The sequence below is a fragment of the Anolis carolinensis genome, chromosome 4, assembly GCF_035594765.1.
Source record: "Anolis carolinensis isolate JA03-04 chromosome 4, rAnoCar3.1.pri, whole genome shotgun sequence".
In the NCBI taxonomy this organism is placed as follows: Eukaryota; Metazoa; Chordata; class Lepidosauria; order Squamata; family Dactyloidae; genus Anolis; species Anolis carolinensis.
In genome coordinates, this window is record NC_085844.1 from 196,270,554 (window position 1) to 196,296,286 (window position 25,733).

The following is a 25,733-nucleotide window of genomic DNA, read 5'->3' on the forward strand; positions in this document are numbered from 1 at the left end:
ATCTATGTGTGTGGGTGGGAGGGGGGTAGTCTCTTCAAGATTGAAGGGAAGGGGTTTTGTTGTCAACTGATGTGGCAAGGGTCATCCCTAGATTTCAGATTTGTGCCCTGAAATCTTAGCATCTGGGCTATCTTGACATACATTATCTGCTGACAGGTCTTTTTTAATGAGTTTAATCCCATGTCATCTGTCTTGACTTTTTTCTTTGCCAGAGTCATTGCCTCAGAATACTGACAGCTCCTTCCTGAAATGCAGGGCGTGGACTGTTTGGAAACACAATTTATACCGAGGTCGGGATGGATGAAGGCATTCTGGCTCATGTGACAGAGGAGCAACACTTCAGAGAGAGCTGTGCTGTTTGAACTGTAAGGTTTTGGCAGGCCCATGGTAACATTAAGATCTATGGCAAAATAGCTTTATTTACTTTCTTGAATCTAATTCTGAATGGGTGAAAGTAGTGGCACTGAGTAGAAGATTCAGATCATGGAGAATAGAGCTAGAAGTAGCATCTGTTGCTTTGAATGAGGATGGATTTAAGTATTAATTCTAGAGATGCTAGAGCAAGGCATTAAGAGTTCATCATGCAAACAACTCAAAGGGAGATACACTCACAAGGAAGGATTTCATTTGTACATTGGCATAAAACCAGAAATTGAATTATATAGCTTAGAAAAAGATCCCTGCAGATTCATGTAGACATATTCCCATATATGAGTCACTACTGAAGAATCATCCTTTGAATTTATCAGTTTTGTACTTTATACAGGTGAAAAAAAATGTTTCTATACTGCAAGGGGAACCAAAGAATATTAGTTCAATTCCTCTATCATTTGTGAGTGTGTGTGAATTTAGGAAATGTGCATAAGATTTGCATCCACTTATATGTTTTCTCATTCACCCCTACCCCTTCTGTTTAGGTGTCAATATGAAGATGATACTGTGGGCAGGTGAGTAACTTGAATATTGTTTCAATTTCAGTTTAATTAATAAGAAAATAAAAACATATTAAAATTATTATATCAGTTGAGTAGCTGCAGTTCTGGAGCAGACATAATCAAATATTTTCTTCTCTTGTTATAGCCTTGAGGGAAATTCCTCTTCTCCATCACAGTTGAAGACTACCCTTTAAGGAAATAATACCATCACCATAGTTGCATGTTTGTGCCTGAAAGTCTCCTGTCAATTTATGACAATCCCATGAATTTCATAGGGTTTCCTATGCAAAGAACACTCAATGGTAGTTTTGCCAAGTCCTTCCCCTGAAATATAGCCTGTAGCACTTGATATTTGTTGGTGGTCCAAGCACTAACCAAGGGTAACCCTGCATATCTTCCAAGTTTAGATGGGCGCTCGTGCTAAAAAGCATTCAATTGCTCCTCCATGACTCACAAGTACTTTTATAGCATCATAGCCAATTAAAGTGTGTGTCTTCTCTTAACATTTTGCATTGAACACAAAATGTTCGAAATCAATTCCCTATATTGAATATGTCTTTTTCATTTGCTTTCCAGGGCTCACCATTTTGCTGAATCTGCAGTTTGGTATGAACATTTTCATTTCTTTGGACAAGCCTGGAACTGTTAACTCAGTTCATAGCTTGGTTTTTGGTCAAGTTCAGGCAAAACTTATGTCCATTCTGAACCCAGTAAAACTGAAGGCACATCTTTGACTCATGGCAACTCTAAAATGGGGTTTGTTGGCAAGATTTATTCAGAGAATGTTTCATTCTCTTCTTCTGAGGCTAAACTTGCCCAAGCCCACACAGTCAATTTCCATGGCGAAGCAGAGATTTCAGTGTGTTGTCGAAGGCTTTCATGGCCGGGTCCATACCTCACAACCTCTGAGGATGCCTGCCATAGATGTGGGCGAAACGTCAGGAGAGAATACTTCTGGAACATGGCCACACAGCCCGAAAGACATACAACAACCCAGAGATTTCAGTCTTTGCCTCTCTGAATTCTAGTCCATATCCTAATCCAACACTCAAATCTCTATGCCATTCTGACTCTTTGTCATGGCACAATTATGTTGCCAGACAAGTTTACATCCATTGTTTTCAAATGAGTTACTGCTTGAGAAGGCAAGAGATATAAGAAGCATTTCCACAGCTCACTCATACCAAATGGTCAAATGTATCCCTGCCTCAAGAAGAGTTTGCCATTCTTAATGATCAATTAACATCTTTTCCTGTAACTACTGGGAATAATCAGTTTTAGAAAAGTTTTATTTCATGGTCACTTTTACTGGAGGAATTCTGCATTGACTTTGGCAAGGTCCATATTTTTTTCAGGTATCCCGATTTTCCTAGATTTTAGCTAAAGAATTACATATACCTTTGCAATGCATTTGCAATGACATAGTAGCTCCCTAAAAGTTTAATTTTTAACATTACAAAGACTCTTGGTGTTCATCATGTTCATAGGTATTTTAAAAATAAAATATAGCCTTTTGGAGGTTTTGTACAAAGTGTTTTATGTTCTTTATATCATTTATTTTGCCAATTATCAGAATAAGGCAGTACTATTTGCTGTCTCTGTGCCCTTTATTTTGTCTGGATATGAAATTTCCACCTTGGAAAGCAATGATGAGGATTGAAGCCAGCCTTGTCCTTTCCCATGCTCACCTTCTGTTTCCTTTTTCCAGGTTCTGCCTACAAACTTGTGTGTTATGTCACCAACTGGGATCAGTACAGAGCAGAACCAGCCAAGTTCACACCAGAAAATATAGATCCATTCCTGTGCACCCATGTGATCTTTGCCTTTGCTGGGATGAACAACAATGAAATCACCACTAGAGAATGGAATGACGCAACACTCTACCAACAGCTCAATGCCTTAAAGCAAAAGCAAGTAACAATACATAAAAGGAATCAAAAATACAGTTCCTTGTGTGTGTTTGTCTCTTCTCCCCTAAAGATGTTTACCTAGCCAGCATGTGTAGGTGACAGCAGTTAAACATCTGTTCCCTAACTAGCTCTCCAAATGTGTTGGATCATGCCTAGCTAGCATTCCTAGCCGCCACAGCTACGATAGATCATGTAGATGCTCAGAGCTGTCTTATAATACAGTGATAGTTCCTAGACCATTACTGTCCCTCATGGGTTTTCAGGAAAAAAAAGAAGCTATTGTACCCTATGGGTAGAAATACAGTACTGATCCCTAGCACAGTGTAGAAAAAATAGTTGTCAGTTGCTTACATCAGATCTCTAACAGATCTGAGGTCTTTATGCAACTTCGTACTGCATCTGAAGAAGTGGTTTTATATCTATGAAAGCTAATGCAGAAATAAAAACCACTGAAGTCTTACAATTGCTGCCATATTACTTTTCTCTCTCTTCTTCCTTCTTCCTTTTCATGGGACATATCCAGGCTAACATGTCAGATAGTCTAACATCTAACATATTTAACATCAATATGGAACCAGATAGAGGGAAGCTTCCTTCCTTCCATCCATCCATCCATCCATCCATCCATCCATCTATTGCCCCTTCCCCACAGCTGTATAAAATCCACATTGAACTGGATTATATGGCAGTGTGGACTCAGATATTCCAGTTCAAAGCAGATATTGTGGATTATCTGCCTTGATATTCTGGTTATATGGTTGTGTGGAAGGGCCCTATATTCTGCCACTGTGTGGCCCAGGATGGTCTGTAACATAAATTAACACATAGGTAAAGGTAAAGGTAAAGGTAAAGGTTTCCCCCTAACTTAATGTCCAGTCGTGTCCGACTCTGGGGGTTGGTGCTCATCTCCATTTCTAAGCCAAAGAGCTGGCATTGTCCGCAGAAACCTCCAAGGTCATGTGGCAGGCATGACTGCATGGAATGCTGTTACCTTCCCGCAGGATCTATTGATCTACTCACATTTGCATGTTTTCAAATTGCTAGGTTGGGAGAAGCTGGGGCTGGCAGCGGGTGCTCACTCCGCTCCCCGGATTCGAACCGGCGACCTTTTGGTCCACAAGTTCAGCAGCTCAGTGTTTTAACATGCTGTGCCACCAGGGGCTTCTAAATTAACATATAATATAGCTTTAAAAAGCACAGAATAGTTAAAAAAAATGGAAACTAGCAGATAAAGAAGCACTGTTTTAAGATATGAGCTTTCAAATGCATCTATACTGTAGAATTAATGCAGATTGATGCAACTTTAACTGTCATGACTCAAAACTATGGAGTCATGGGATTTGTAGTTTGGTGGAGCATCAGCACTCTTTGGCAAAGAAGACTAAATAACTTGTAAAACTACAGTTTCCATGAGTCCTTAACACTGAGTCTTGACAGGTAAAGTGGTGTCAAATTGCTTTATTTCCACAATATAGATGCAATCTAGGAGAAAAATACTTGCACAAGATAGTCTGTGAGTTATAAAAAGGGAAGGATCCTTCTTTGTTTCCAGCATAGAGCTGTCAGGATCCCCAAGAAAAGGGGAATACCTTTTATTTTCTGAATGTTCATGATTCTGGACTAATTGTCCACTACTTGAGTATTTCCCAAAAGCTGCTTGCTTCGTGTAGCTGTTAACATTTTTCAAAGAGGAAGTGGTCATGGGTTGTGGGTGAAGGCAATCTTTTTTTCTGAGAGATATAATAATTTCATCAGTTTTGCAAGGTCCATGCATATTTAAGTATTAATTCACTTTTTTCCTTTTCTTATTTTGTAGAAACAACAAACTGCTCACATTGCTGGCTGTTGGAGGTGGAACATTTGAGAATCAGAAGTAAGAAATTAATCTATTTTATAGAAACAGTCTTTGTAAGGGCTATATTATTCTAAGGAGTTACAGAATGATGTTATGAGGTCTGGCTTTGCCATTAAGATGAATGAGGAGAGCACCAGAGCCTGCAACAATTGAGTATCAAGGGCAATTAGTATTTGGTGGTTACTGTTTTTCTTCGCTTGTGAAAAATCAGGAGATACACTTGTGATATTTCTTGCCAGTATTAAATGCCAAACTATGAGAGCTTCTCTTCAGCAATGCAATTTCTTCAGAGCTGTATGACTGAGCAATTACATTTGCAAATGAAACCTTTGTTCATATCTCAGTGATCAACAAATAAGCAAGCTAAATTGCTGACTATGGAGGAGAAGAAAGCTCATGCTAGGTCAACTAGGCATCGCTTCTAAAACCAGAATTGACTGCTTTATGTAGTTTAATATTGACTTCTTAGGTTGGGGTCACTTTGTGCCTTGGCAAATGAATGGAGTGGCTCCCTTATATTGCCTGCCCCTGACAACAACATGGGCCAATGCTTCAGCTAAGCTTCACCCTGAGCTGAAATGGCCAATGGACAGGACAGGGGTCAAAAGGCACTTTAGTGCTATTTGTTTTACTTGTCCTAAAGGCTTGATTAAACCCTCCAAAAACTTTGCAGATATACATTTTAGTGGGGGGATTGCCCATTACAATTGCAGTGTCAGAAATGTCAAAGGTTCATCTTAAGGCATTTGGGAAGGCTTAAATTTGATGTGAATGATATGTTTCATTTTTAGAATGCAGTGTTGCAAAGATTAAGAAGGGTTTGTGCTTTAAAAATGCACACACAATATACAGTACTGTTTCTTAGTACTAGCTTGTAACTTTCCCAGAAGCACTCTGGACAGAAAACATGGTGTGGGCACCAACTAATTTTCAATTGCTGCTGCTTCAAATACTGAAATCTTTAGGAAAGCACCATGGTGATGGCATTGAAAAGACGTTTTAAAATGAGATAGGAATTAAGCAAATTGAAAGGAGGGAGGGAGGTTGGGAGGGGAGGAAGTCAGGGAGGTTCTGATTGTGTAAGTTAATCAGGGTCAGTCCTGGTTTGTAATTGGATGGGAGACTACCAACAAATACCAGGTACTATACTCATTATTATAGAAATGACAAACTACACCTGAGGATTCCTTCGCAAAGAGATTCTTATAAAATTATTGGAAAGACAGCTCGAAGTGCAGACACACACAAGTCTCAAAGCAGTTCTAAATCTTCCCATCCTCATTGTATCCAACTCTTTTCATGCTCTCCCCCCCCCCCCCAAATTGGAACCCCATCAGAACGATCAAATAAACCAAAAAGAAGACAGTTCTTAATAAGCAAACATTTGGGGTGCAAATTCACATCATTCCACAATTTCCAGATCAGCTTTTTCCTGATGATCTGTAAAACTAAGAGTAAATTGTGTGCTGATTTTTAAAATAAAATCTCAGGTCTTCTCTCAATAACATATTTTTTCCAGGTTCACCAACATGGTGTCATCTCAGGCAAATCGTCAGGCATTCGCTACAACAACAATAAGCTTTCTTCGCAAGCATGGTTTTGATGGTCTTGATCTTGATTGGGAATATCCAGGTTCCAAAGGTAGCCCTCCAGCAGACAAGCATCATTTCACCCTCTTGACTCAGGTCAGAAACCACACATTGCATTCAAGCTTCAGTAGCGGGTCTTGAAAAGTTGGCTTTTTTCAAACAACAATGCATTTTTATCGCAACAGAATCAACTAATGTCCTGCTGGCAGCAAAGAGCACCTCTGTTCTCCCCACTAATGTTCATTTTGACCTCTCAGGCACAAAATGTTCAAAAACAGATCTCCCTGTTTGCTTGACAATAAAAATACAACAATAATAAGCCAAGTCCTTGCATGACACCCACATTTTGCTACCTGAGGCAGTCATTTCATCTTCCTGGGCTCTGCTAGTATAATCCAGGGCTTAGGTCTGATCCCAGATTCTGGACATAGCCTTGCAATGTATCCAGAAACAGACAGACTTTAAGAATGGAGAAGAGCATACATTTAAGGATGAGCAAGATAAGCCTTTACTGTAAGATGAAAGATAGCATTAAGCTCCCAGCCCTTTATATTTTGCAAACATTGGCAAACATTTGTCACTAATATGGCAATCTTCTATGTTCCTCAAAATCAATAGCAATTTGGCTACATCCATCTCTAGAAACCTATATTTCTCTATATTTCTACTGAATATGAGATTTGCTTTCCACCCACAGTGGACATGTATAATCTGTCTCTAGGAAATGCTGTATATTAAAGAATAAGAGACAGAAATAAAATATTAGCAGCAATAATTATGCTATATTTATGCTAAATGTTAGGGCTCCGGTGGCACAGTGTGTTAAAGCGCTGAGCTGCTGAACTTGCTGACCAAAAGGTCACAGGTTCGAATCCGGGGAGCGGAATGAGCGCCCGTTGTTAGCCCCAGCTTCTGCCAACCTAGCAATTCAAAAACATGCAAATGTGAGTAGATCAATAGGTACCGCTCCAACGGCAAGATAACGGTGCTCCATGCAGTCATGCCAGCCACATGACCTTGGATGTGTCTACGGACAATGCCGGCTCTTCGGTTTAGAAATGGAGATAAGCACCAACCCCCAGAGCTGGACACGACTGGACTTAACGTCAGGGGAAACCTTTACCTTACCTATGCTAAATGTCATGATTCTCCATTTAGATAAATTTCAAAAATATTTTGCAACTAACTCTGGGTATATGTTTGTCATTCTTTCATTTTGGGATACAAATTTCCAGTCTAAAAACAGCAGCTTTCCTTTCAAATGTGTCTTTTTACACTACGGCTGATACGTTGATTGACCAAATATCTCCTATATACTTGTAGATTCAGCGATTCCAGATGACTGTAGATGAATGCAACACTGACTATTTCTGTTCTTTACCTTTGAAGGACCTGGCAGCGGCTTTCAATGAAGAGGGGCAAAGAACAGGTCGTCCCCGGCTGCTTCTTTCCGCAGCAGTATCTGCCAGCAAAAGCACCATGGATGCTGGATATGAAGTTGCAGCACTGGGGAAGTAAGTTACATGATTTCTGCTTGTGCCCCATTGATTTCTCTGCAGAATACAAGCTCTTTGTGATTCAGTGAATTTAACGGATAATGCAGAACTTCTGTAAGGTGCAGATGTTGGTGTGCAGAATGTTCATTTCTGCTCTCTTCCTTAGCTCCATTCAAACATCTGTATATTTATATTTTCTCTTGGTATTATAGCCCACCTTTCTCCCAAGATGGGTGAGCTTTTAGCAAGTCATACTGACAGCTTCAGAGTTTTAAGTCCAGATAAATGATGGTTACATTCTTTGAAACCTCCACACCTTTGTTGTACCAAAAATATTATACTTCAAGGTTGGAAAACAAATAATTAACATCCATCATTCAATAGTTTGTTTATTTATTTACTTTATATACAGCTCTTCTCCCCCAGGGGGACCGAGCGGTCTTACAAAATGGCAAGATTAATGCCACATATAATACAAAATATAGTAAAAACCAAAAATCGTAAAACACACTTAAAAACCAATATCATACCCAATTAAAACAGTAAAACACTGTGTGACTGTTACAACAGGGCCAGTAGCATTGGGCCAAAAATTGGCAAATCTTACCACTTTATCTATATATGAATATGTATTTTATATTACATGCCAGTTTCAAGCAGTTTTTCTCCCAGATTTATGGTCATTGAATTTTGTACCATACTATACCTGTATTCACAGAACCAATATACACAATTTCACTTAACCACACTTTCACTCATGGCTTTCTGTTCAATCTATAGCTCTTCTTGGTCCCTCCTTTGAAAATAATAGAGTTTGCTATTAAACACAGTTTAATGTAACCACATGAACTCTAGGAAGTCCCCCACAGTTATGGGGAGTCATATTGTAAATATAAACTTACTCAATTAAGACTGTTGATATATTTTCCCCATTTTTTCCCTTTTTTCTATTAAACATAAAAAACTTAGTTTTAAAAATGCCTGATTAATGAAGAAATTTACAAATTTTGGAAAGGCCTTATTAAAAAAAATCCTGAATGAAGCAAGATGCTGATTCAATCCTACCTAAAAGCTGACAGTTCAAATGGTGCTTCAAGTAGCTATGGAGTGATGCTGTGTTTGGTCTGCAAAGCAACTCTGTACTTAAGTAGCTTGAAAATCTCAAACTGTTTAGTTAATTTTGAAAGGGGAATTGATACTTCATTTTGATAGTTCCTCCCAGACCTGCAGTTTTATAATAGTGTTTGATCACCGTTATGCTTGCATTGCACTGAAAGCCCTGGTTAGATAATTCAATTTAAACTAAGTTCTAGGATACAGCAGAGTAGAAATTCCAGTGAAAATGAATCTCACTTACGCAGCCTTGTATAGAACAAGTGTGTTTATGAACCAATGTGGTTCCAGATTAGTGGCTTAGTAAAGTTAGAAACAGTTGTTCCTTGTTCATTTCATCAATTGTTTTTCCATTTAGGAGTCTTGATTTTATCAACATTATGACCTATGATTTCCATGGAAGCTGGGCATCTACAACGGGACACAACAGCCCCCTCCATAAGGGCCTGCAAAGCTATGATCCAAATGCTTTCTACAACTGTGTAAGAATAAACAACAACAAAAATCAGATCGTAAAGTCATATGTAAATTACAATGTTAACTTTTCCATAGGATGCAATGTGAACTAGATTATGCCCAACAATAGGAAGGACACAAAATACATGTCTTGAAGACTTTCATGAATCAGTCTTGTATAATATTAATACTGAAAGCAGCCTGGGTTGTTAGGGGTAGTGAAGCTTTGCCCTCTCCTCCAAAATGTTTTAGCCACAGTTCCCATCAGCCTCACTTTTCATGGTAAGGGATAGCCCTATGGAAGACCAAAGATTTCCTGTCTTACCCGTGGAAGAAAAAAATGAAGGACTGCTCTACTCTTTTCCCACTAGGACTTTTCAACAGAAACATCAACCTTCTGTTGTTCTTCATCTACAAGGCCAAAGAATTGTGAGAGACATAAATATCCCATATTTGCCTACCAATCACAAAAGGATGCCTGATCCTTCTCTGCTCCCCCTTGCTCTTTGTCCAGGGTGTTTAAAGTTTAATACACTTGCACTCACAAAAGAAAGATGCATTATAATAATGCTTGGGTTTTTTTTTCTGTGCTTCAGGAATATGCCATGCAGTATTGGAAGGATAATGGAGCCCCTCCTGAGAAACTCTTGATGGGATTTGCAACATATGGTCGATCTTTCAGACTGTCTGGTTCAGCTACTGGAGTTGGTGCTCCAGCTGCTGGTGGAGGTTCTCCTGGAGCCTACACCAAAGAAACTGGCATCTTGGCATATTATGAGGTAAAAGTTTCCATGGTAATTCATGACCAATATTTAGTGAAAAAAACTAACATCAAAGAACTAGTGAAATATATGTAGCTGTGGACTGGGGGAGACTATGATTCATATTCCATTATAAATAATTTTCACTCAACCAAATTATAATTTAGGATCCAATTATAAAGTTATAATTCTGAGCACTATGATGTTGGGGGTATTATTGAACTCAGTGGGAATTCAATAATACTTTAGTTCAGGCTATTCACCTATATCAGAACCTTTTTTTCTATCAAAATACCCTGGCTATTTTATTTTTAAAAAAAATCCTGCATGGTGTTTTCCCAAGTGGAAGGTTATTAGTCCCACCAATTGAAAAGCAATATATACTCTCTATTTCCAATCTTGATGGATTTTTGTGGTGATTTAAAAAGATGGAATGGTCAATGAGAAAACACAATAGTTTTACAAGCTTGAAGACAATTTGGATCCTCCACCCCTTAGAAAATTCTATGTCTGAAGAACAATTTCACAGAAAGTCTTGTCTGGACATACCCTGTGTCTGAGTCTGCAGTTCACCAAGTAGTCATTGATTCTAGTGAAAAAACTTGGAATTAAATATTTCTTGCTTTATTCTCCCTTTTCTGTTCTCTTTTACAAAAACTATCATTTTGACAGGTGTGCACATTTTTACAAGGAGCTACTAAAGGATGGATTGAAGAACAGAAAGTCCCTTATGCTTTCAAAAATGGAGAATGGGTTGGATATGATGATGAAAAGAGCTTCCAGTTAAAAGTATGTTCCTGCCATTTTCATCTTATGATTTTTGGGTTGGGCCCATTGAGATAAATGAGAATTGATTTACACCTGTCTAAATGTGACTAATTCAATATTCTAAGAGTATGAAGATAAATTCTAAGTCTTGGAAAAAATGAATGGGTATATTGCTTAGGGATGATGGGAACTGTAGGCTGAAAAATATTTGGACAATTACAGTTGACCACCTTTGCTTTAATAACATGTTTGGCTATTAACCAAATTTCCACTGTTGGTCCTACAGATGTTTTAGACTTCAATTTCAATATTGTCTCATCCTGAATAGCTATAAATAAAGGATTCTGGGAGGTGGAGTCCAAAGCACCTGGAGGACTAAAAGTTGAGAACCACAGTGTTGAGTCATGCTTTTCAGAAGTTTATGTGTGTGGAGCAAACTCGATGCACCACCTTTCTCAAAGCACTTACCTTTGCAATCTGCCCTTCACAATGAGAAATGCTGCCTTTTCAGAATTCTGGTATCTTTTTACACTACAGAATGATGTTACTATTAATGCTACGTCTCCATCCAAGGGGATCCTGGGATTTGCAGTCTAGGAAAGAGCATTTTGAATTCTCAGTTGTGTGCCTCCCCAGACGACAAGCCATAAAGGGTCCCATAGGATACAGCTGTGGCAGTTAAAGTTGTATAATGAAAAAGCATGAAAGAACCCCTAGCATGTTCTCTTCCAGGATTTTCCATCTCTGTTACTATTCTCCATCTCATCCTACAACAAATGTTCAACTGCTTTCCATGCTCACTGTAAGGGAACAACTATATTTTCTGTAAAGTCTGTACTTTCAAACTCCTTCTAAACTTCTGCAAAAGTTGGGAGTGCCTTGGAACATGTCATTATGCCCTTATTACTTCTCATAGGCCTTATTTTCAGTACAGACTTGCTGAACTTACTAACAGAAAGAATGCCCATTATACAGCACAAAAGACTAGAAGAACATTGCTTATTCTATCCTTAATTCACTTGGAGAGGGACAGAAAACTGATCCAGCAGCATGAAGTGTGGCATTATCCAGTTGGCAGTTCTGAGTGATCACTGATTAGTTATTGGTCACAGAGGATCTTATTGACATTACTGAGGAGGAGTGCATTGCAAATACACAGAAAATGTATTACTGAACTACTATGCAGTTACTCTGTTTCTTTGCATTTTATTCCTCAGTGTAAACTTCAGTTATTGCGAGTGTGTTGCTTACTAGAAGAAACAAAACAAACAAATTCCCTAAAAATGGCATGTTATATAGGAACCATTGGGTAAATATTAAGTTATTGGCAATTTAAAGCTTTTTATATTCTTTTTAAATTCTCATAGGCTGAATTCCTGAAGCGGGAACGTTATGGAGGTGCAATGGTTTGGACTCTTGGCATGGACGATTTCTCAGGCAAAATCTGTGGTCAAGGAGCCTATGTTCTTGTTAACAAACTAAAGGGTGCCCTTGGAAACTGAGGTATTAACAAATTAAGGTTGTAGATATTAGCGAGTGTGTATAGCGGAACCAGCAGCGTCCAGTTAACACCATGTGCAAAAGACTTGGACCAGGCAGAGGAATTAAAAGAACAAAGAAAACTTTACTTGTTGAGTTGAAGTCAAATAAACAGTTCAGCAATCGTACAATGTCCTTGTAGTTGCATAGGATCAATAACTAATCAATCAGCATTCAATATACCTAGCATAGCATATTTAAACTGCTACTTGACCGTAGCTAGAGAGCCTGTCTTTTCTGTGCTCTCCCTACAAGCCCAGATTCCAAACTGACAAAACCCAGCCATCTGCCAGCAAACCGATACATTGTTTGAGGCGTGGCTTGCCTCTGCAAAAGCTCAGCCCCCATTTTTGCAGAGATCTTTTGCAAGCAACTTTGCAAGGATTTCTTTACACACACACACACATAGCAATTTGGCGCAATAGTAGATAAGTCATGTGTAATGCCAAGTCATCAATCCAATGTCTAGTAAAAGACTCAACTGCATTGCAGTTTAATCTCCTGCAGTAGTTAGGAACATTGAACAAGTTTTTGTTAACTGAATTCAAGTTGACTCTGGCCTGGCCTTCCTTGCTCTCCTGGCTGATTTACCCAATTGGGCTATTACCAGGAGACAACAGGGAGGAAGAGAGCCAGGGTTCAGCTTATTGGAAGAAAGATGGAACATAAATGTAACAAATGGTGCATCCAGGCTGAATTGAAAAGTCCCTAGTTTAATTCCTGTTCTTTCCAATTTTATACTGGGTTGAAATAAACCAACTTGGGGAGCTGGTATAAAAAGTCTTTGCTTGTACTGGGAGCTGACATAACATATACTGCAATAAATAAAATGTGAATGTAACTCCAAAATAAAATCAGAAAGGATGGGAACAAAATTGAAGCCTTTTTTTGTTTTTTGGAATAAAAGAAAGAGAGAAGAAAATGTATTTTAATCTCAGGGATCAATATCCCAGGAATAATGGGACAATGCACAGGTACAAGAAGAACTGGATACAAACTGTGGTGGAGACCAAAGATTAAATCCCATCCTTTTACCTATACTATGTCCCCAAATCCACATCATAATCTTGTTTATAAGGATGTTGGGTGGGATATTCATGGATGAATGACATAAATTGTATTTAGATTGCCCCTATCGTTTGATGAAGTGTAATGCAAGGCTAAAGTGGTGCCATGTTATTTTGTTGGAGTGATCAGTAGTCCATAAAAATGTAACTCAAAATAAATTTGCTAATCTTTAAGATGTCATAGCACTCTTTCTTGGGTTAAATTATGGTCCTTCACCTCACCCTGTTGCTTGCTGTATAACAGGCATGGGCAAACTTCGGCCCTCCAGGTGTTTTGGACTTCAACTCCCACAATTCCAACAGCCAGTAGGCTATTAGGAATTGTGGAAGTTGAAGTCCAAAACACCCGAAGGGCTGAAGTTTGACCATGCCTGATGTTTAATCTATTCACATGAAGGCCAAATTATCATACATTTAACCTGTATTCCATCTATTATTACAGTAATCTGTATTATATTAATCTGTATTAATTAATATATTAAAATTATATTATATTAATCTGTACTCCATCTATGCTTGTTCTCTACTTACAGTTCATGAAAAATCCTGGCAAGCAATCTGAGGAATGCGGTGTATTGTGACCTGATATCAAGCATTTTATATCTTGGCATTTTGCATGCATTTTAAGTAATGCAAATCACACAAATTCATCTCTCGACACGCCATGTATTACTGTAGCTAGCAAGGAAATGGATAGGTGAGAATACTACATATGATATTCTTCTGCTTGAGTTAGCTACATGATCCGATTTTATCCTTTCACTCCTAGTCCAATGATCAATCCTGTGATTTATCTCTGTAGAACTTGAAAAGTACATGGCTTTATGTGTATTTCATGCTGAAAATGATAAAGGAATAAATTTTTTAAAGACTACTTTCACTAATAATGGATTTATTTATGTTATGAATTATTTTCAAATTGTAACACAACAACATTGCTATTTTATTTCTTTTCTATATTGAGTACTTTTGACACAAAGGAAAAATGACAAAACATCAAAAACAAAACTTGTTGTGCCAGCCAGAAAAAAAATTAGGCCAATCCAAATATGAAAACATTTTTACAGCAAAAGAAGCAGCAGTAGCAGCTAATAGATTGATGTAGTGTAGTTCTAAGCCTCAAGCAATGCAGTATGAACATGATGGCACGCCTCCTATGTGTTTCCTCCCACACTAAAGATTATAACAGGGAACAGACTGTATGGATAAGTCTACAAGGTTTTCCCATTAAAATCATTTTGTGCTGGATGCTTTTTTTCAGGTGGGGGTTGCAAATCTATACACCTAGTACAGTACATCTGGCTTAGGTTATACATAATAGAAAAAAAATGGGTTCCTTATATGAAAGCAAGCCACGGAGAGTCTTGGCCTTGTATGTTCAAATCACATACACTCTATATCTCATTTCTCTTCAGATAGATCTGTTTTCAATTTTAAATTAATTGTGATGTCAATATTTGGATAATTATGATGCATTTGAGCTGTGGTTAAACACAAGTAAGGTTGGTTCAAACCATGGTTTCCTGACTTGTTCCTAATTCATGTTTGGACATCACCAAGAACTTTCCAAGTAAAAGCATCTCCTTTTCACAGCTGCAAGAGGAGGAGGAGAAAACATCAGAATCCCTCTCACAACAGGAATTGTGCTTTCTGTGTGAGCTAGTTATGGAGCAATCCTGTGCCATTTGCCAAGCCAAGAGGGAAAGCAATTTGTATTTGTGTGTGTATATAGAGAGGAATGCACATTTTTCAGCAGTAAAACAGTAAGAGGGGAGATGACTAAGGCAGTCCTCTTTCTGGAAATTTATCGCATATTCCAACCGGAGGAAATGCATTGCGAAAAATAGAATCGAAAATAATTGGATGCAATAGAACTCAGCTTCAGTCTTCTGCCCTCAGTCACATCTAGACACAGAAAAGGCAGACTTCTTCTCTCAATGGTGAAGCAGGTGAACACTGTAAGGGATTTTAGATCCTGGTACTTCACCTGATTGTCTTGTTCCAGCAACCCCTCTGGCATGTATTTTATGGGCACTGTGACCTCAACTTCTCTCTTCAAAGTGTTGGCAAGGTGTTTTAAAATTGGCATACAAAATAAGAATGATAAAATGGGTACCTGAGCATTGATCAGTGTTTGCCTATCCTTACTGCAAAAAGGTGGACTGACTTCTGTATTTTGTGGAAAAGAAACTGAAGGGCTGGCACAGCAATTGTAAATCACCACCATCCTGACTTCTGATGCCATCTTAAAAGCTTCATGGTTGTGAATATTTTATCTAAAATCAATAAATACTTTTGACCAGATAATCAAATTAGGAAGGTGTGATACATTCAGAAGAGCAACAAACTAAGTGTTTATGAAGCAGCCTACTGAATATGATTAAGAACAATTTTGTAAATGGCAAAAAGGAAAATGAGTAGTTAAATATACAGAACAGGAAAGACTCCAATCAAAAGAATCAGTCAGTGTAGTATAGGCTCAGGTATGCCACCAGGTTCCGATGCTTCTTGAATTCTTTGTCTGTAAGCAGCTAAAATAAATACAGACATAAATATTGTCAGTAGTGTTGGAAACCTACTTTCTATTAAGGAAACAAGCAGTTCAGTGCAAGTCAATCTTAACACAAGCATGGTCACAACAATGACCATTTAGATAACTGTATCTGAATTTCATACCTCAGTTTTGAAAGTTCTTTTTTCTGGCATTGGTACTAATTCCCAATCTGGGGCCCCAAATTTCCCTGGCCAAGTGACATGCCTGTGTGGCATCTGGTATGGATCATAGGTTCCAGGTCTATAGAGAGAGAGAGAGAAAGAGAGGCCTCCAAATAACACAGCTCAACAAAAAAATGTCTTGGTTTTTAGGCCTGTCCCTGGGATTATTTGGGGCACTGACTAAGAAAAGTGCATTGGATAGACAGCATCAGCTCTAATTTCTTAGATATGGTGGTTATCATGATTCTTTATGAATCAACATATGAAGAGTGGAATATGGCATATGTTCTGTATCTCAAAACTAGAGCTGATAGGGGGAAACTGATGCCATTTTTGGAATCAGCAGATCAAATATACAGTGATCCCTTGCTACTTTGTGGTTCGCTTTTCGCGCCCTCACTGTTTCGCAGGTTTTCAATAAACACTAAAATAATAGTATAAATCATAAAATAATATTATAAATTCCTCTTTCTACTTCCTTCTTAAGGAGAAGCCTAACAAAGGGAGAGAAAAGGAGGCTGAAGCAGCTTTGTCTTTACCTCACAAGGCAGTGGAGGGAGCGCATATGCACGTGCTTGAGAGGCGAGGAGGGGACAGAGACACTACTTGCAAACAACGCAAATATAGTGTCCCTACTTCATGGATTTTCATTTTTTGCGGATGGTCCTAGAACATAACCCCCGCAATAAGTGAGGGAACACTGTACTCAGAAAGGTCTAACATTTGAGACACCAACATGTGTATTGGCCAGTGTAATGTGTCACTTACAGTGAACCTATATATACATATACATATACACATACATGCTATTGTTTGGGAGCCATAGAAGTTAGTGTTGGATTAGCGTGCAGGGGACCAACGTTCAAATAATGTATTCACTTGGCTGTGGGAACCGAATGCCTGGACAAGAAGTATTCCTGTATCTTAAAACATAGGCAAACCTCCTCTGAATCAATCTTACCAAAAAAGTCCAAGTTTTGCTGTAAGTCGGAGATGACTTAAAGGCACATAACAAGAACAAACAGTACCTTGAGCTACATCTGTTTATAAAGGTTAGAAACAAATAACACTCCATTGTCGAACTTCCAACACAGTGGAATTTTCCCTCCATCCCATTGACTTCCACCTGAGTCTATTTTATTAGCAGTGTGAAAGCCAAAACTGGTTACTTAGGTATATCAAAGATGAGTGTGGATCCACATGCCCTAAGCCTTTTTGTTCCGCCAAACTCCCATTGGCCCTAAATTACACCAATGAAGAACCTGGGTGTTTCTCTTCACACCATATACTGTAAACGTCATACAAATACATCCGACCACAATACATAATCAGTTAAAACAACATATCCTGATATATAAACCCAATTAACATATAAAATAAAACAATTTAAAAACTTACAGCAAGCAACATTTAAAGATATCCATAACCTCCAATTACTGAAGTTATTTGTCAAATATTATCAAAATATTGTCAGACTGGCAGTGCCTATTATCATTCTTCTGGGAAGGCCTGGCTTCACAGAAAGGTTTTAATTTGCAAACAAAAGGCCAGTAAGGAGGGGGGCAATCATGCTTCATTGGGGAGGGAGTTCCAGAGCCACGGGGGCCACCACCGAAAAGACCCTCTCTCATTCACACCAAACACGCCTGTGATGATGGTGTGACCGAGAGAAGGGCCTCTCTCGAGGATCTCATGGCTCAAGTGGATTGGTAGAAGGAGATATGTCCCTGAACTAGGCTGGGCCCAAACCATATAGGCCTTTGTGAAGGCAGCATCTTGAATTGCGCCTGGAAACAAATGGGAAGCCAGTGTAGCTGCTTCAGGAGTGGAGTAGTTCTTTCTCTATATCCCGCTCCCGTAAGCAGTCTAGCAGCTGACGTTTGAACCATTTGAAGTTTCTGAACGCTTTTATGGGGCAGCCCCACATAGAATGCGTTACAGTAATCTAGCCTGGAAAGAAAGAACACAAACTTCTTCATCCTCTCTCTGTCTTGACTTCAGATTACCATTAAGAGTTTAAATGTGATTGTCATCCTATGAACACATCTCCCATTTACCCTATAACTCTGTGTTTCATGTTCAGTAATTCCGAACTGGGTAAAGACTCTCTCTGTTTTTTAGGTTCTAAGTCCTAATGGGCAGCCTTGTAATTCAAGAAATGAAAAATGATACCCAGGGAAACACTCTTTGTACAGAAGGTAGTCTGAAAATCGTGGTGAGCGTCTGCTAAATGGAGCAAATCCGGGCTGGCCCTTTTGGTCTTTGCTCTGATCCACTTGGTAGACTGTAGGGTCAGGAACAACATGCTAAACAAATGAGATTAGAAAATGAAGGAAATAGACAAATCATTCATTGAAATAATTGAACCAAGAAACCTCTAATTTGAAAGATAAATAAGCAAATCCCCGCCTCCTGCTAAACCCTATCAGATATTGATATTCCTGATTTATGGATAAATCAACAATGATGCTGACAATCCTTTAACCCCTTTTATGGGCATGCTGTGTATTGACAAATTATGTCAAAATGGGATACAGTATTGCATAGAATAGATTAATGTCCATCTTCACAGCCAGAAATGGCTAGAAGATAGTTTTACACTCATTCTAATACATGAAAATGTGGCACCAGTCTCTGACACATTAGAATAACACCTTTCATAATATAAATGCAAAATACTTCACTTCGGCAGAAAAAATGGAAATCAAAGATACAGAATGGGGGACGCCTGGCTTGACAGCAGTGTGTGCGAAAAAGATCTTGGAGTCCTCGTGGACAACAAGTTAAACATGAGCCTACAATGTGATGCGGCAGCTAAAAAAGCCAATGGGATTTTGGCCTGCATCAATAGGGGAATAACGTCTAGATCCAGGGAAGTCATGCTCCCCCTCTATTCTGCCTTGGTCAGACCACACCTGGAATACTGTGTCCAGTTTTGGGCACCGCAGATGAAGGGAGATGCTGACAAGCTGGAAAGCGTCCAGAGGAGGGCAACTAAAATGATTAAGGGTCTGGAGAACAAGCCCTATGAGGAGAGGCTTAAAGAGCTGGGCATGTTTAGCCTGCAGAAGAGAAGGCTGAGAGGAGACATGATAGCCATGTACAAATATGTGAGGGGAAGTCATAGGGAGGAGGGAGCAAGCTTATTTTCTGCTGCCCTGCAGACTAGGACACGGAACAATGGCTTCAAACTACAGGAAAGGAGATTCCACCTGAACATCAGGAAGAACTTCCTCACTGTGAGGGCTGTTCGGCAGTGGAACTCTCTCCCCCGGAATGTGGTGGAGGCACCTTCTTTGGAAGCTTTTAAGCAGAGGCTGGATGGCCATCTGTCGGGGGTGCTTTGAATGCGATTTCCTGCTTCTTAGCGGGGGGTTGGACTAGATGGCCCTTGAGGTCTCTTCCAACTCTACTATTCTATGATTCTATGATTCTATGATAACCTGAGAAGCAGTTCTCTAGATCAGGGCTTCTTAAACCTCTTCTGCTTGGGACCCTTTTTGGTCTGAGAAATGTTTACATGACCCCTAGGTATAGGCAGTCTCCAAGTTACAGACAAGATAGGTTTGGTAGGTTTGTTCTTAAGCTGAATTTATATGTTAGTCGGAACAGATATGTTTTTAAGCGTAACTCTAGCCAAATATAAGTGTGTGTGTACATTTTGGGTAGCATAGGGAAGGGTTAACACTCCTGTGAAACTTGTTTTGCTGTCCCTGCCCCTGTTCAGAATATTTCACCTCACTTTCTGACCCTGTGATAATTGGATTTTGAAAAATGTGGCTTGTGGAAACAAGGATTAGTGATAAAGCTTCAGTGGAGACACCTTTTCCCCATGATAACTCTTCCAGGAGTGAATTTCCCTTCTGAAGGGTAGATTTCTGTCACTTCCTGTTGTCTCACCCTTGTTCTTAACTTCGAGTCATATGTAAGTTGGATGTATTTAACTTGGGGACTGCCTGAATCGGTATAAAAGTCAAATATTTATTGATAGTTAAATCAGCATTCGCAATGCTTGATAAAAAAGCTGATTTTCCTTTTTACAGAGTACATCTGAGGCATCTTCTTCAGAATCTATTGCAAATACACTCAATAAATTTATTAATGCTCCAACGAATGGTCATATGTACTATTTACACCGACAGAAACAATATTTAACAAACATCTATATAAAACACTGTAAAATCCAACAGTTAAAAGCAGGATGCAAGCAGGATAAAAAAGAGCGTGCAAAATATACTGTAAATAATACTGCACAACAGATTTATGTAAATGTCTAAAACAGCCATTAGGTGATGTCCAGAATTTTTATTTGGGATCCCATTTGAGGTCAGGACCCACAGTTTACAAAGTAGTGTTCTGGATCAGCTGCAGCCACTGCTCAGAGATGGTGGTAACAGCATTCCAGCAATATCTGAAAGAGCATAGCTTCCTCAACCCTGTAAGGATGTTCAGTAGCCTTATTTTCCTTACCGGTGAAGAAACCAGGAAATATATTAGTACAATGCTAAATAAAGAACTATTTGAACTAAAAGCAGAACATATGGTGAAGACATGAAACTGCCCTATCTGGAGATAGGCAAGATATTTTTTCCAGGTGTGAATTTGCCTTTCTAAGGGTAGATTTCCTCTCACTTCCCGTTGTCTCACCCCCATTCTTAACTATGAGTTGTATGTAAGTTGGATGTATCTAAGTTGGGGACTGCCTGTATATAAATACAGCAGTTATTTGTTGTAATTCTCAATCTTTTGATCCTATGCCTTCTCCTGCATGAAAATGCTCTACTGCTCTACTGTGTAAAGACCCCCTCGAATGCAGTTGTCACAGTGGCATTGCCTTGGCAATCAATGACAAATATTTTTGCCTTTAATGCATTGCGTACATTAGATCATTTATATTACAGTACATTTTTACAATTTGTGATTTAATTATGTGTAGAAGAGAGGAAAACCGCTTTTACCTTGCCAATGATTCTAAAACGCGGGGTTGTTCTTGCTCCCATGCTGTAACCTTTAATGCTCACTGGTCTCTTAGCCAGATTATATATAAGGGTGTTTCTCTGTGTTCAAAACACCATATAGATTATTTCAATATACAGTAACAGATTACAAACCTACAGATTAAAAATACCCCTGCAACTAACTAATAACAAATCTATTGTCCCAATTTTTTCTTTTTCCATCCCCTTTCCCCCCACCTCCACTTTCTTAGTAAATGTTTAATAAAAATTATTTGCAAAGAAAAATACCTACAGGTTTTAGGGTTCAAATCAGCCTAGATGGCACAACCTTTGTCCTTTATGTTCCATTGATAAAACAAAAAAGTGTGTGGTCTCTTTGCAGGTTCTCCAAAATCAAAACACATTCTGAGCAGGACAAATGATCTCTGCAGGTGTCAGCGATAAATAATGTTTCTTTGTAACTTCTAAATTTGTTGTTTTTGAAAAGTCGTTTGGATCAATATGGTTTTTTAAAACAATAATAAAAGAAGAGGTCACTAGTCCATTATTTGCAAAACAAGACCTAACAATTTACCTCTTGCAAAGAGGAACATCCAATGCTAACATGCTATTTTGAAAAATAACATTCAAAAGTGTCTATTTTTGTGTAGAAATAAAAAATAACAAATATTTCTTTCTTCTGTACTGTAACAGAAACATTTTTCTCTGGAAAAACCAAGACCACATTTTTGCATCTTAATTTACATATAACATTTTACATAATTTGGACAAAATGTTTATTTTATTTAAGTAACTATTGTGTTGTCAAAGGCTTTCATGGCCGGAATCACTGGGTTGCGGTGAGTTTTCCAGGCTGTATGGCTATCATGTCATGACTACACAGAGAAGCCATTGAAATCCTCAAGCATGTGGACAATTTCAACAGAAATGAACAAAATCTGGCTACCAGTATTTAAAAAACTCTAAAATCAGGACAGTAAATAAAGAACAACATTCTGAAAACAGGAGAATTCCAGACATGAAACAATCAGGGCCAGCTAACACTGCCCAACACAGGATTCCCCCATGCAGGAATCAGCCAGGCTTTGAAACTGCAAGGCTTTTCAATGCTAATCAAGGTGATTAACTGCTTCCAACAGACAAGAGTTCTTTCTTTCAACCTTGACATTCCACAGATATATAAACATCTCTTGCTTAGTTTCCAATATACCTCACAATCTCTGAGATTGCCTGCCAAAGATGTGGGTGAAACGTCAGGAGAGAATGCTTCTGGAACATGGCCATCCTGTTCATTTTGTAATTATAATGTGAGGCAACTTTTCAACATTTGTTACCGACATAAGTAAGATCTACAGTGTAGACTCCTTGGTTCTTGTTTAGCATTCCCACAAAAACTTTGGTCCCGTTTTGGCCTTCAGTTCCCAGAAGCCTGATTAAACAGCCAGGAATTCTGCGAGCTGAAGCCCAAAACATCTGGAAGACTAAAGTTTGGGTATCACTTCCTGAGAACAGTATCACACCAACTATTGTAAAATAAATTTTCCAAGGCAGGGATATGGTTGCTCCAAGGACAGTGCCTGAAACGTCATTGAAGAAGGGTGATCTCATGTGTGCAATCCTTCCAATTCATAGCACAAATACCCATTTTTCTTCTTTTATTTCAAAATGAAAGCTCGACAGAGGGAAAAGAAGAGCTAAATCAAGGAAAGTACAACTTACCTCTGCATTGTTATAAACTCCAGGTCCGCGATCGGGATGACCTTTCATGGGAACATGCTCATTACCCAGCCGGTCTGGAGCATAAGCAAAGGGGAAAATTGTCCGCTCCTGACATGTTCCAAATGAGTTCCGTTTTTGCGCAGCTGCAAAACCCAAAAGACATGAATGAGTGTTAAAACAAGGAGGGAAGAGATATAGCATGGAAATTTATCTTTCATCATTTTAAACATCTTTTAATTTGGGTTGTTGTGAGTTTTCCAGGCTGTATAGCCATGTTCCAGAAGCATTCTCTCCTGACGTTTAGCCCACATCTATGGTAGGCATCCTCGGAGGTGTGAGGTCTGTTGGAAACTAGGCAAGGAAGGTCCAGGATGGGAGAAAGAACTTGACAATTGGAGGCATGAGTGAATGTTGCAATTAATCAGCTTGATTAGCATTGAAAAGCCTTGCAACTTCAAAGCCTGGCTGCTTACTGCCTGGTGGAATCCTTTGTTGGGAGGTGTTAGCTGGCCCTGGTTGTTTCCTGTCTGGAATTCCCCTGCTCTCTGAGTGTTGTTCTTTATTTACTGTCCTGATTTTAGTTTTTTTAAAAAAATATTGGTAGCCAGATTTTGTTCAACTGGCTAATAGGAATTGTGGGAGTTGAAGTCCAAAACACCTGGAGGGCCGAAGTTTGCCCAGGCCTGCTCTAGTGCCTCTGTGGACTGAATAATAATAATAATAATAATAATAATAATAATAATAATAATAATAATTTTATTCTTATATCCCGCCCCATCTCCCCGGAGGGACTCGGGGCGGCTTACATGGGGCCATGCCCAGACACGACAGCACAAATCAGATAAAACATTAAACCGAGCAGTAAAACTTCAACATGATTAAAAACAGTCATAAAAGTCAATATACACAATAATATTAAAATCCCGATTTGGGTCAAAAAATCTCAGGATTGAAAATCTCAGGATTCCATAGGATGGGTAAAGAGGAATCATAGGCCCCATCTACACTAGCCATTTAATGCAGATTCAAATCGGTATTGAAGAAAGAGGTTTTGGTGCAATTACATAGGAAATTCTGGAACCATTTGGAAGCTCAGGTCGTGATTATGCAAAACACAGATGTGCATTCAGGGCTTTCTTTCCTGTCCCGGCCAGTTTGCAAACACTTTTCACTGCTATGGAATCATGAGAGTTGTAGTTTTGCAAGGTCTTTAGCCTTCTCTGCCACAGAGGGCTGGGTGCCTCACAAAACTACAAAATCACAATGGCAGTTAATCTGGAATCATGGCACTATTAGCTATTGGGTATGAATGGGATCTCTAACCTCTCTTTAAACCAAGTTTAGGGGAGCCCTAGACGAAGCCCCGCCCCCTTGGCGTATTGACCAATCAACGCCCGCCGCTACCTGTGAGCTCCCAGGCGAGCTGCCGCTGCCCCGAAAACATGCCTAGGACTCCTTTCGCGTGCGCCGCGCCCATCCGTTGCCATGGAAACTCAGGGAGGCTGAACTTCCTGATCTCGTGGCCTGGAAGGAGGGAGCGCCGGGGCAGGCCTGAGGAAGCAGGCGTTGCCATCGCGACAGAGGGGGCGGGAGGAAGAAACAAACAATTCAAAGTTTGGAAAAAGATATAGACAGTAGACCACCGTAGGAGACAAATTGAGACTATAGTTATAATGTATAAAAAATCACGAAGGCAAAAACTTGGCATTATACTAGATTTTCTTTGACCAGAAACTGGCCACTTGGAGTGCCTCTGGTGCTGCAATAAGAAGGTCCCCCATTGTACATGTGGTAGGGCTCAGGCTGCATTGTAGTAAGTGGTCTGTGGTTTGGTCTTCTTCACACTCGTATGTTGCTGACTCCATTTTGTAGCCCCATTTCTTAAGGTTGGCTCTTGCATCTCTGGTTCAGAATACAGTCTGTTCACTGCCTTCCATGTCGCTCTGTCCTCAGTGTGCCCAGGAGGGAATCTCTCATTTGGCATCAGCCACTGATTGAAGTTCTGGGTTTTCATAGAATCATAGAGTTAGAAGAGACCTTGTGGGCCATCCAGTCCAACCCCCTGCCAAGAAGCAGGAAATTGCATTCAAAGCACCCCTGACAGATGGCCATCCAGCCTCTGCTTAAAAGCCTCCAAAGAAGGAGCCTCAACTACACTCTGAGGCAGAGAGTTCCAGTGCTGAGTAGCTCTCACAGCTAGGAAGTTCTTCCTAATGTTCAGGTGGAATCTCTTTTCCTGTAGTTTGAAGTTGTCCTGCGTCCTAGTCTCCCGGGCAGCAGAAAACAAACTTGCTCCCTCCTCCCTATGACTTCCCCTCACATATTTATACATGGCTATCATGGCTATCATGTCGCCTCTCAGCCTTCTTCTTCTTTTTTTTAATGCTAAACATGCCTAGCTCTTTAAGCAGCTCCTCACAGGGCTTGTTCTCCAGACCCTTAATTATTTTAATTGCCCTTCTCTGGACACATTCCAGCTTGTCAACATCTCCTTTCAAGTGTGGTGCCCAGAATTGGACACAGTATTCCAGGTGTGGTCTGACCAAGGCAGAATAGCATGACTTCCCTGGATCTAGACACTATACTCCTATTTATGCATGCCAAAATCCCATTGGCTTTTTTAGCCGCCCGCATCACATTGTCAGCTCATGTTTAACTTGTTGTCCACAAGGACTCCAAGATCTTTTGCACATGTACTGCTGTTGAGCTAGGCATCCCCCATTCTGTATTTTTGCATTTCATTTTTTCTGCCTAAGTGGAGTATCTTGCATTTGTCCCTGCTGAACTTCATTTTGTTAGTTTTGGCCCATCTCTCTAATCTGTTAAGATCGTTTTGAATTCTGCTCCTGCCT

General features: G+C 39.4%; 2 protein-coding genes across 4 annotated transcripts in view; one reads left to right on the top strand and one right to left on the bottom strand.

Moving 5' to 3' along the window:
* Nucleotides 1–14,363, top strand: LOC100559926 (acidic mammalian chitinase). Its single transcript, XM_003220376.4, has 12 exons — nucleotides 1–365; nucleotides 918–947; nucleotides 1,512–1,541; nucleotides 2,644–2,845; nucleotides 4,662–4,718; nucleotides 6,220–6,385; nucleotides 7,679–7,803; nucleotides 9,257–9,380; nucleotides 9,951–10,133; nucleotides 10,788–10,904; nucleotides 12,251–12,386; nucleotides 14,023–14,363. Exons 2-11 carry the CDS (start codon nucleotides 926–928, stop codon nucleotides 12,383–12,385), a joined length of 1,161 nt encoding a protein of 386 aa, XP_003220424.1. The 5' UTR covers nucleotides 1–365; nucleotides 918–925; the 3' UTR covers nucleotide 12,386; nucleotides 14,023–14,363.
* cimap3 (ciliary microtubule associated protein 3) overlaps nucleotides 12,488–25,733 on the bottom strand; it is a 19,494-nt gene continuing 6,248 nt past the window's right edge. For 2 of the 3 annotated variants that reach the window (XM_003220375.4, XM_016993276.2), the window contains 6 exons: nucleotides 24,286–24,432; nucleotides 22,882–23,024; nucleotides 21,163–21,261; nucleotides 18,377–18,510; nucleotides 16,166–16,283; nucleotides 12,488–16,020 (listed from right to left, as the gene is read on the bottom strand). In XM_003220375.4, the coding sequence (XP_003220423.3) occupies nucleotides 15,949–16,020; nucleotides 16,166–16,283; nucleotides 18,377–18,510; nucleotides 21,163–21,261; nucleotides 22,882–23,024; nucleotides 24,286–24,432 (713 nt within the window). In that variant the 3' untranslated portion in view covers nucleotides 12,488–15,948. The remainder of the gene's footprint in view (nucleotides 16,021–16,165; nucleotides 16,284–18,376; nucleotides 18,511–21,162; nucleotides 21,262–22,881; nucleotides 23,025–24,285; nucleotides 24,433–25,733) is intronic. The other variant, XM_062978502.1, reaches the window with a different exon arrangement.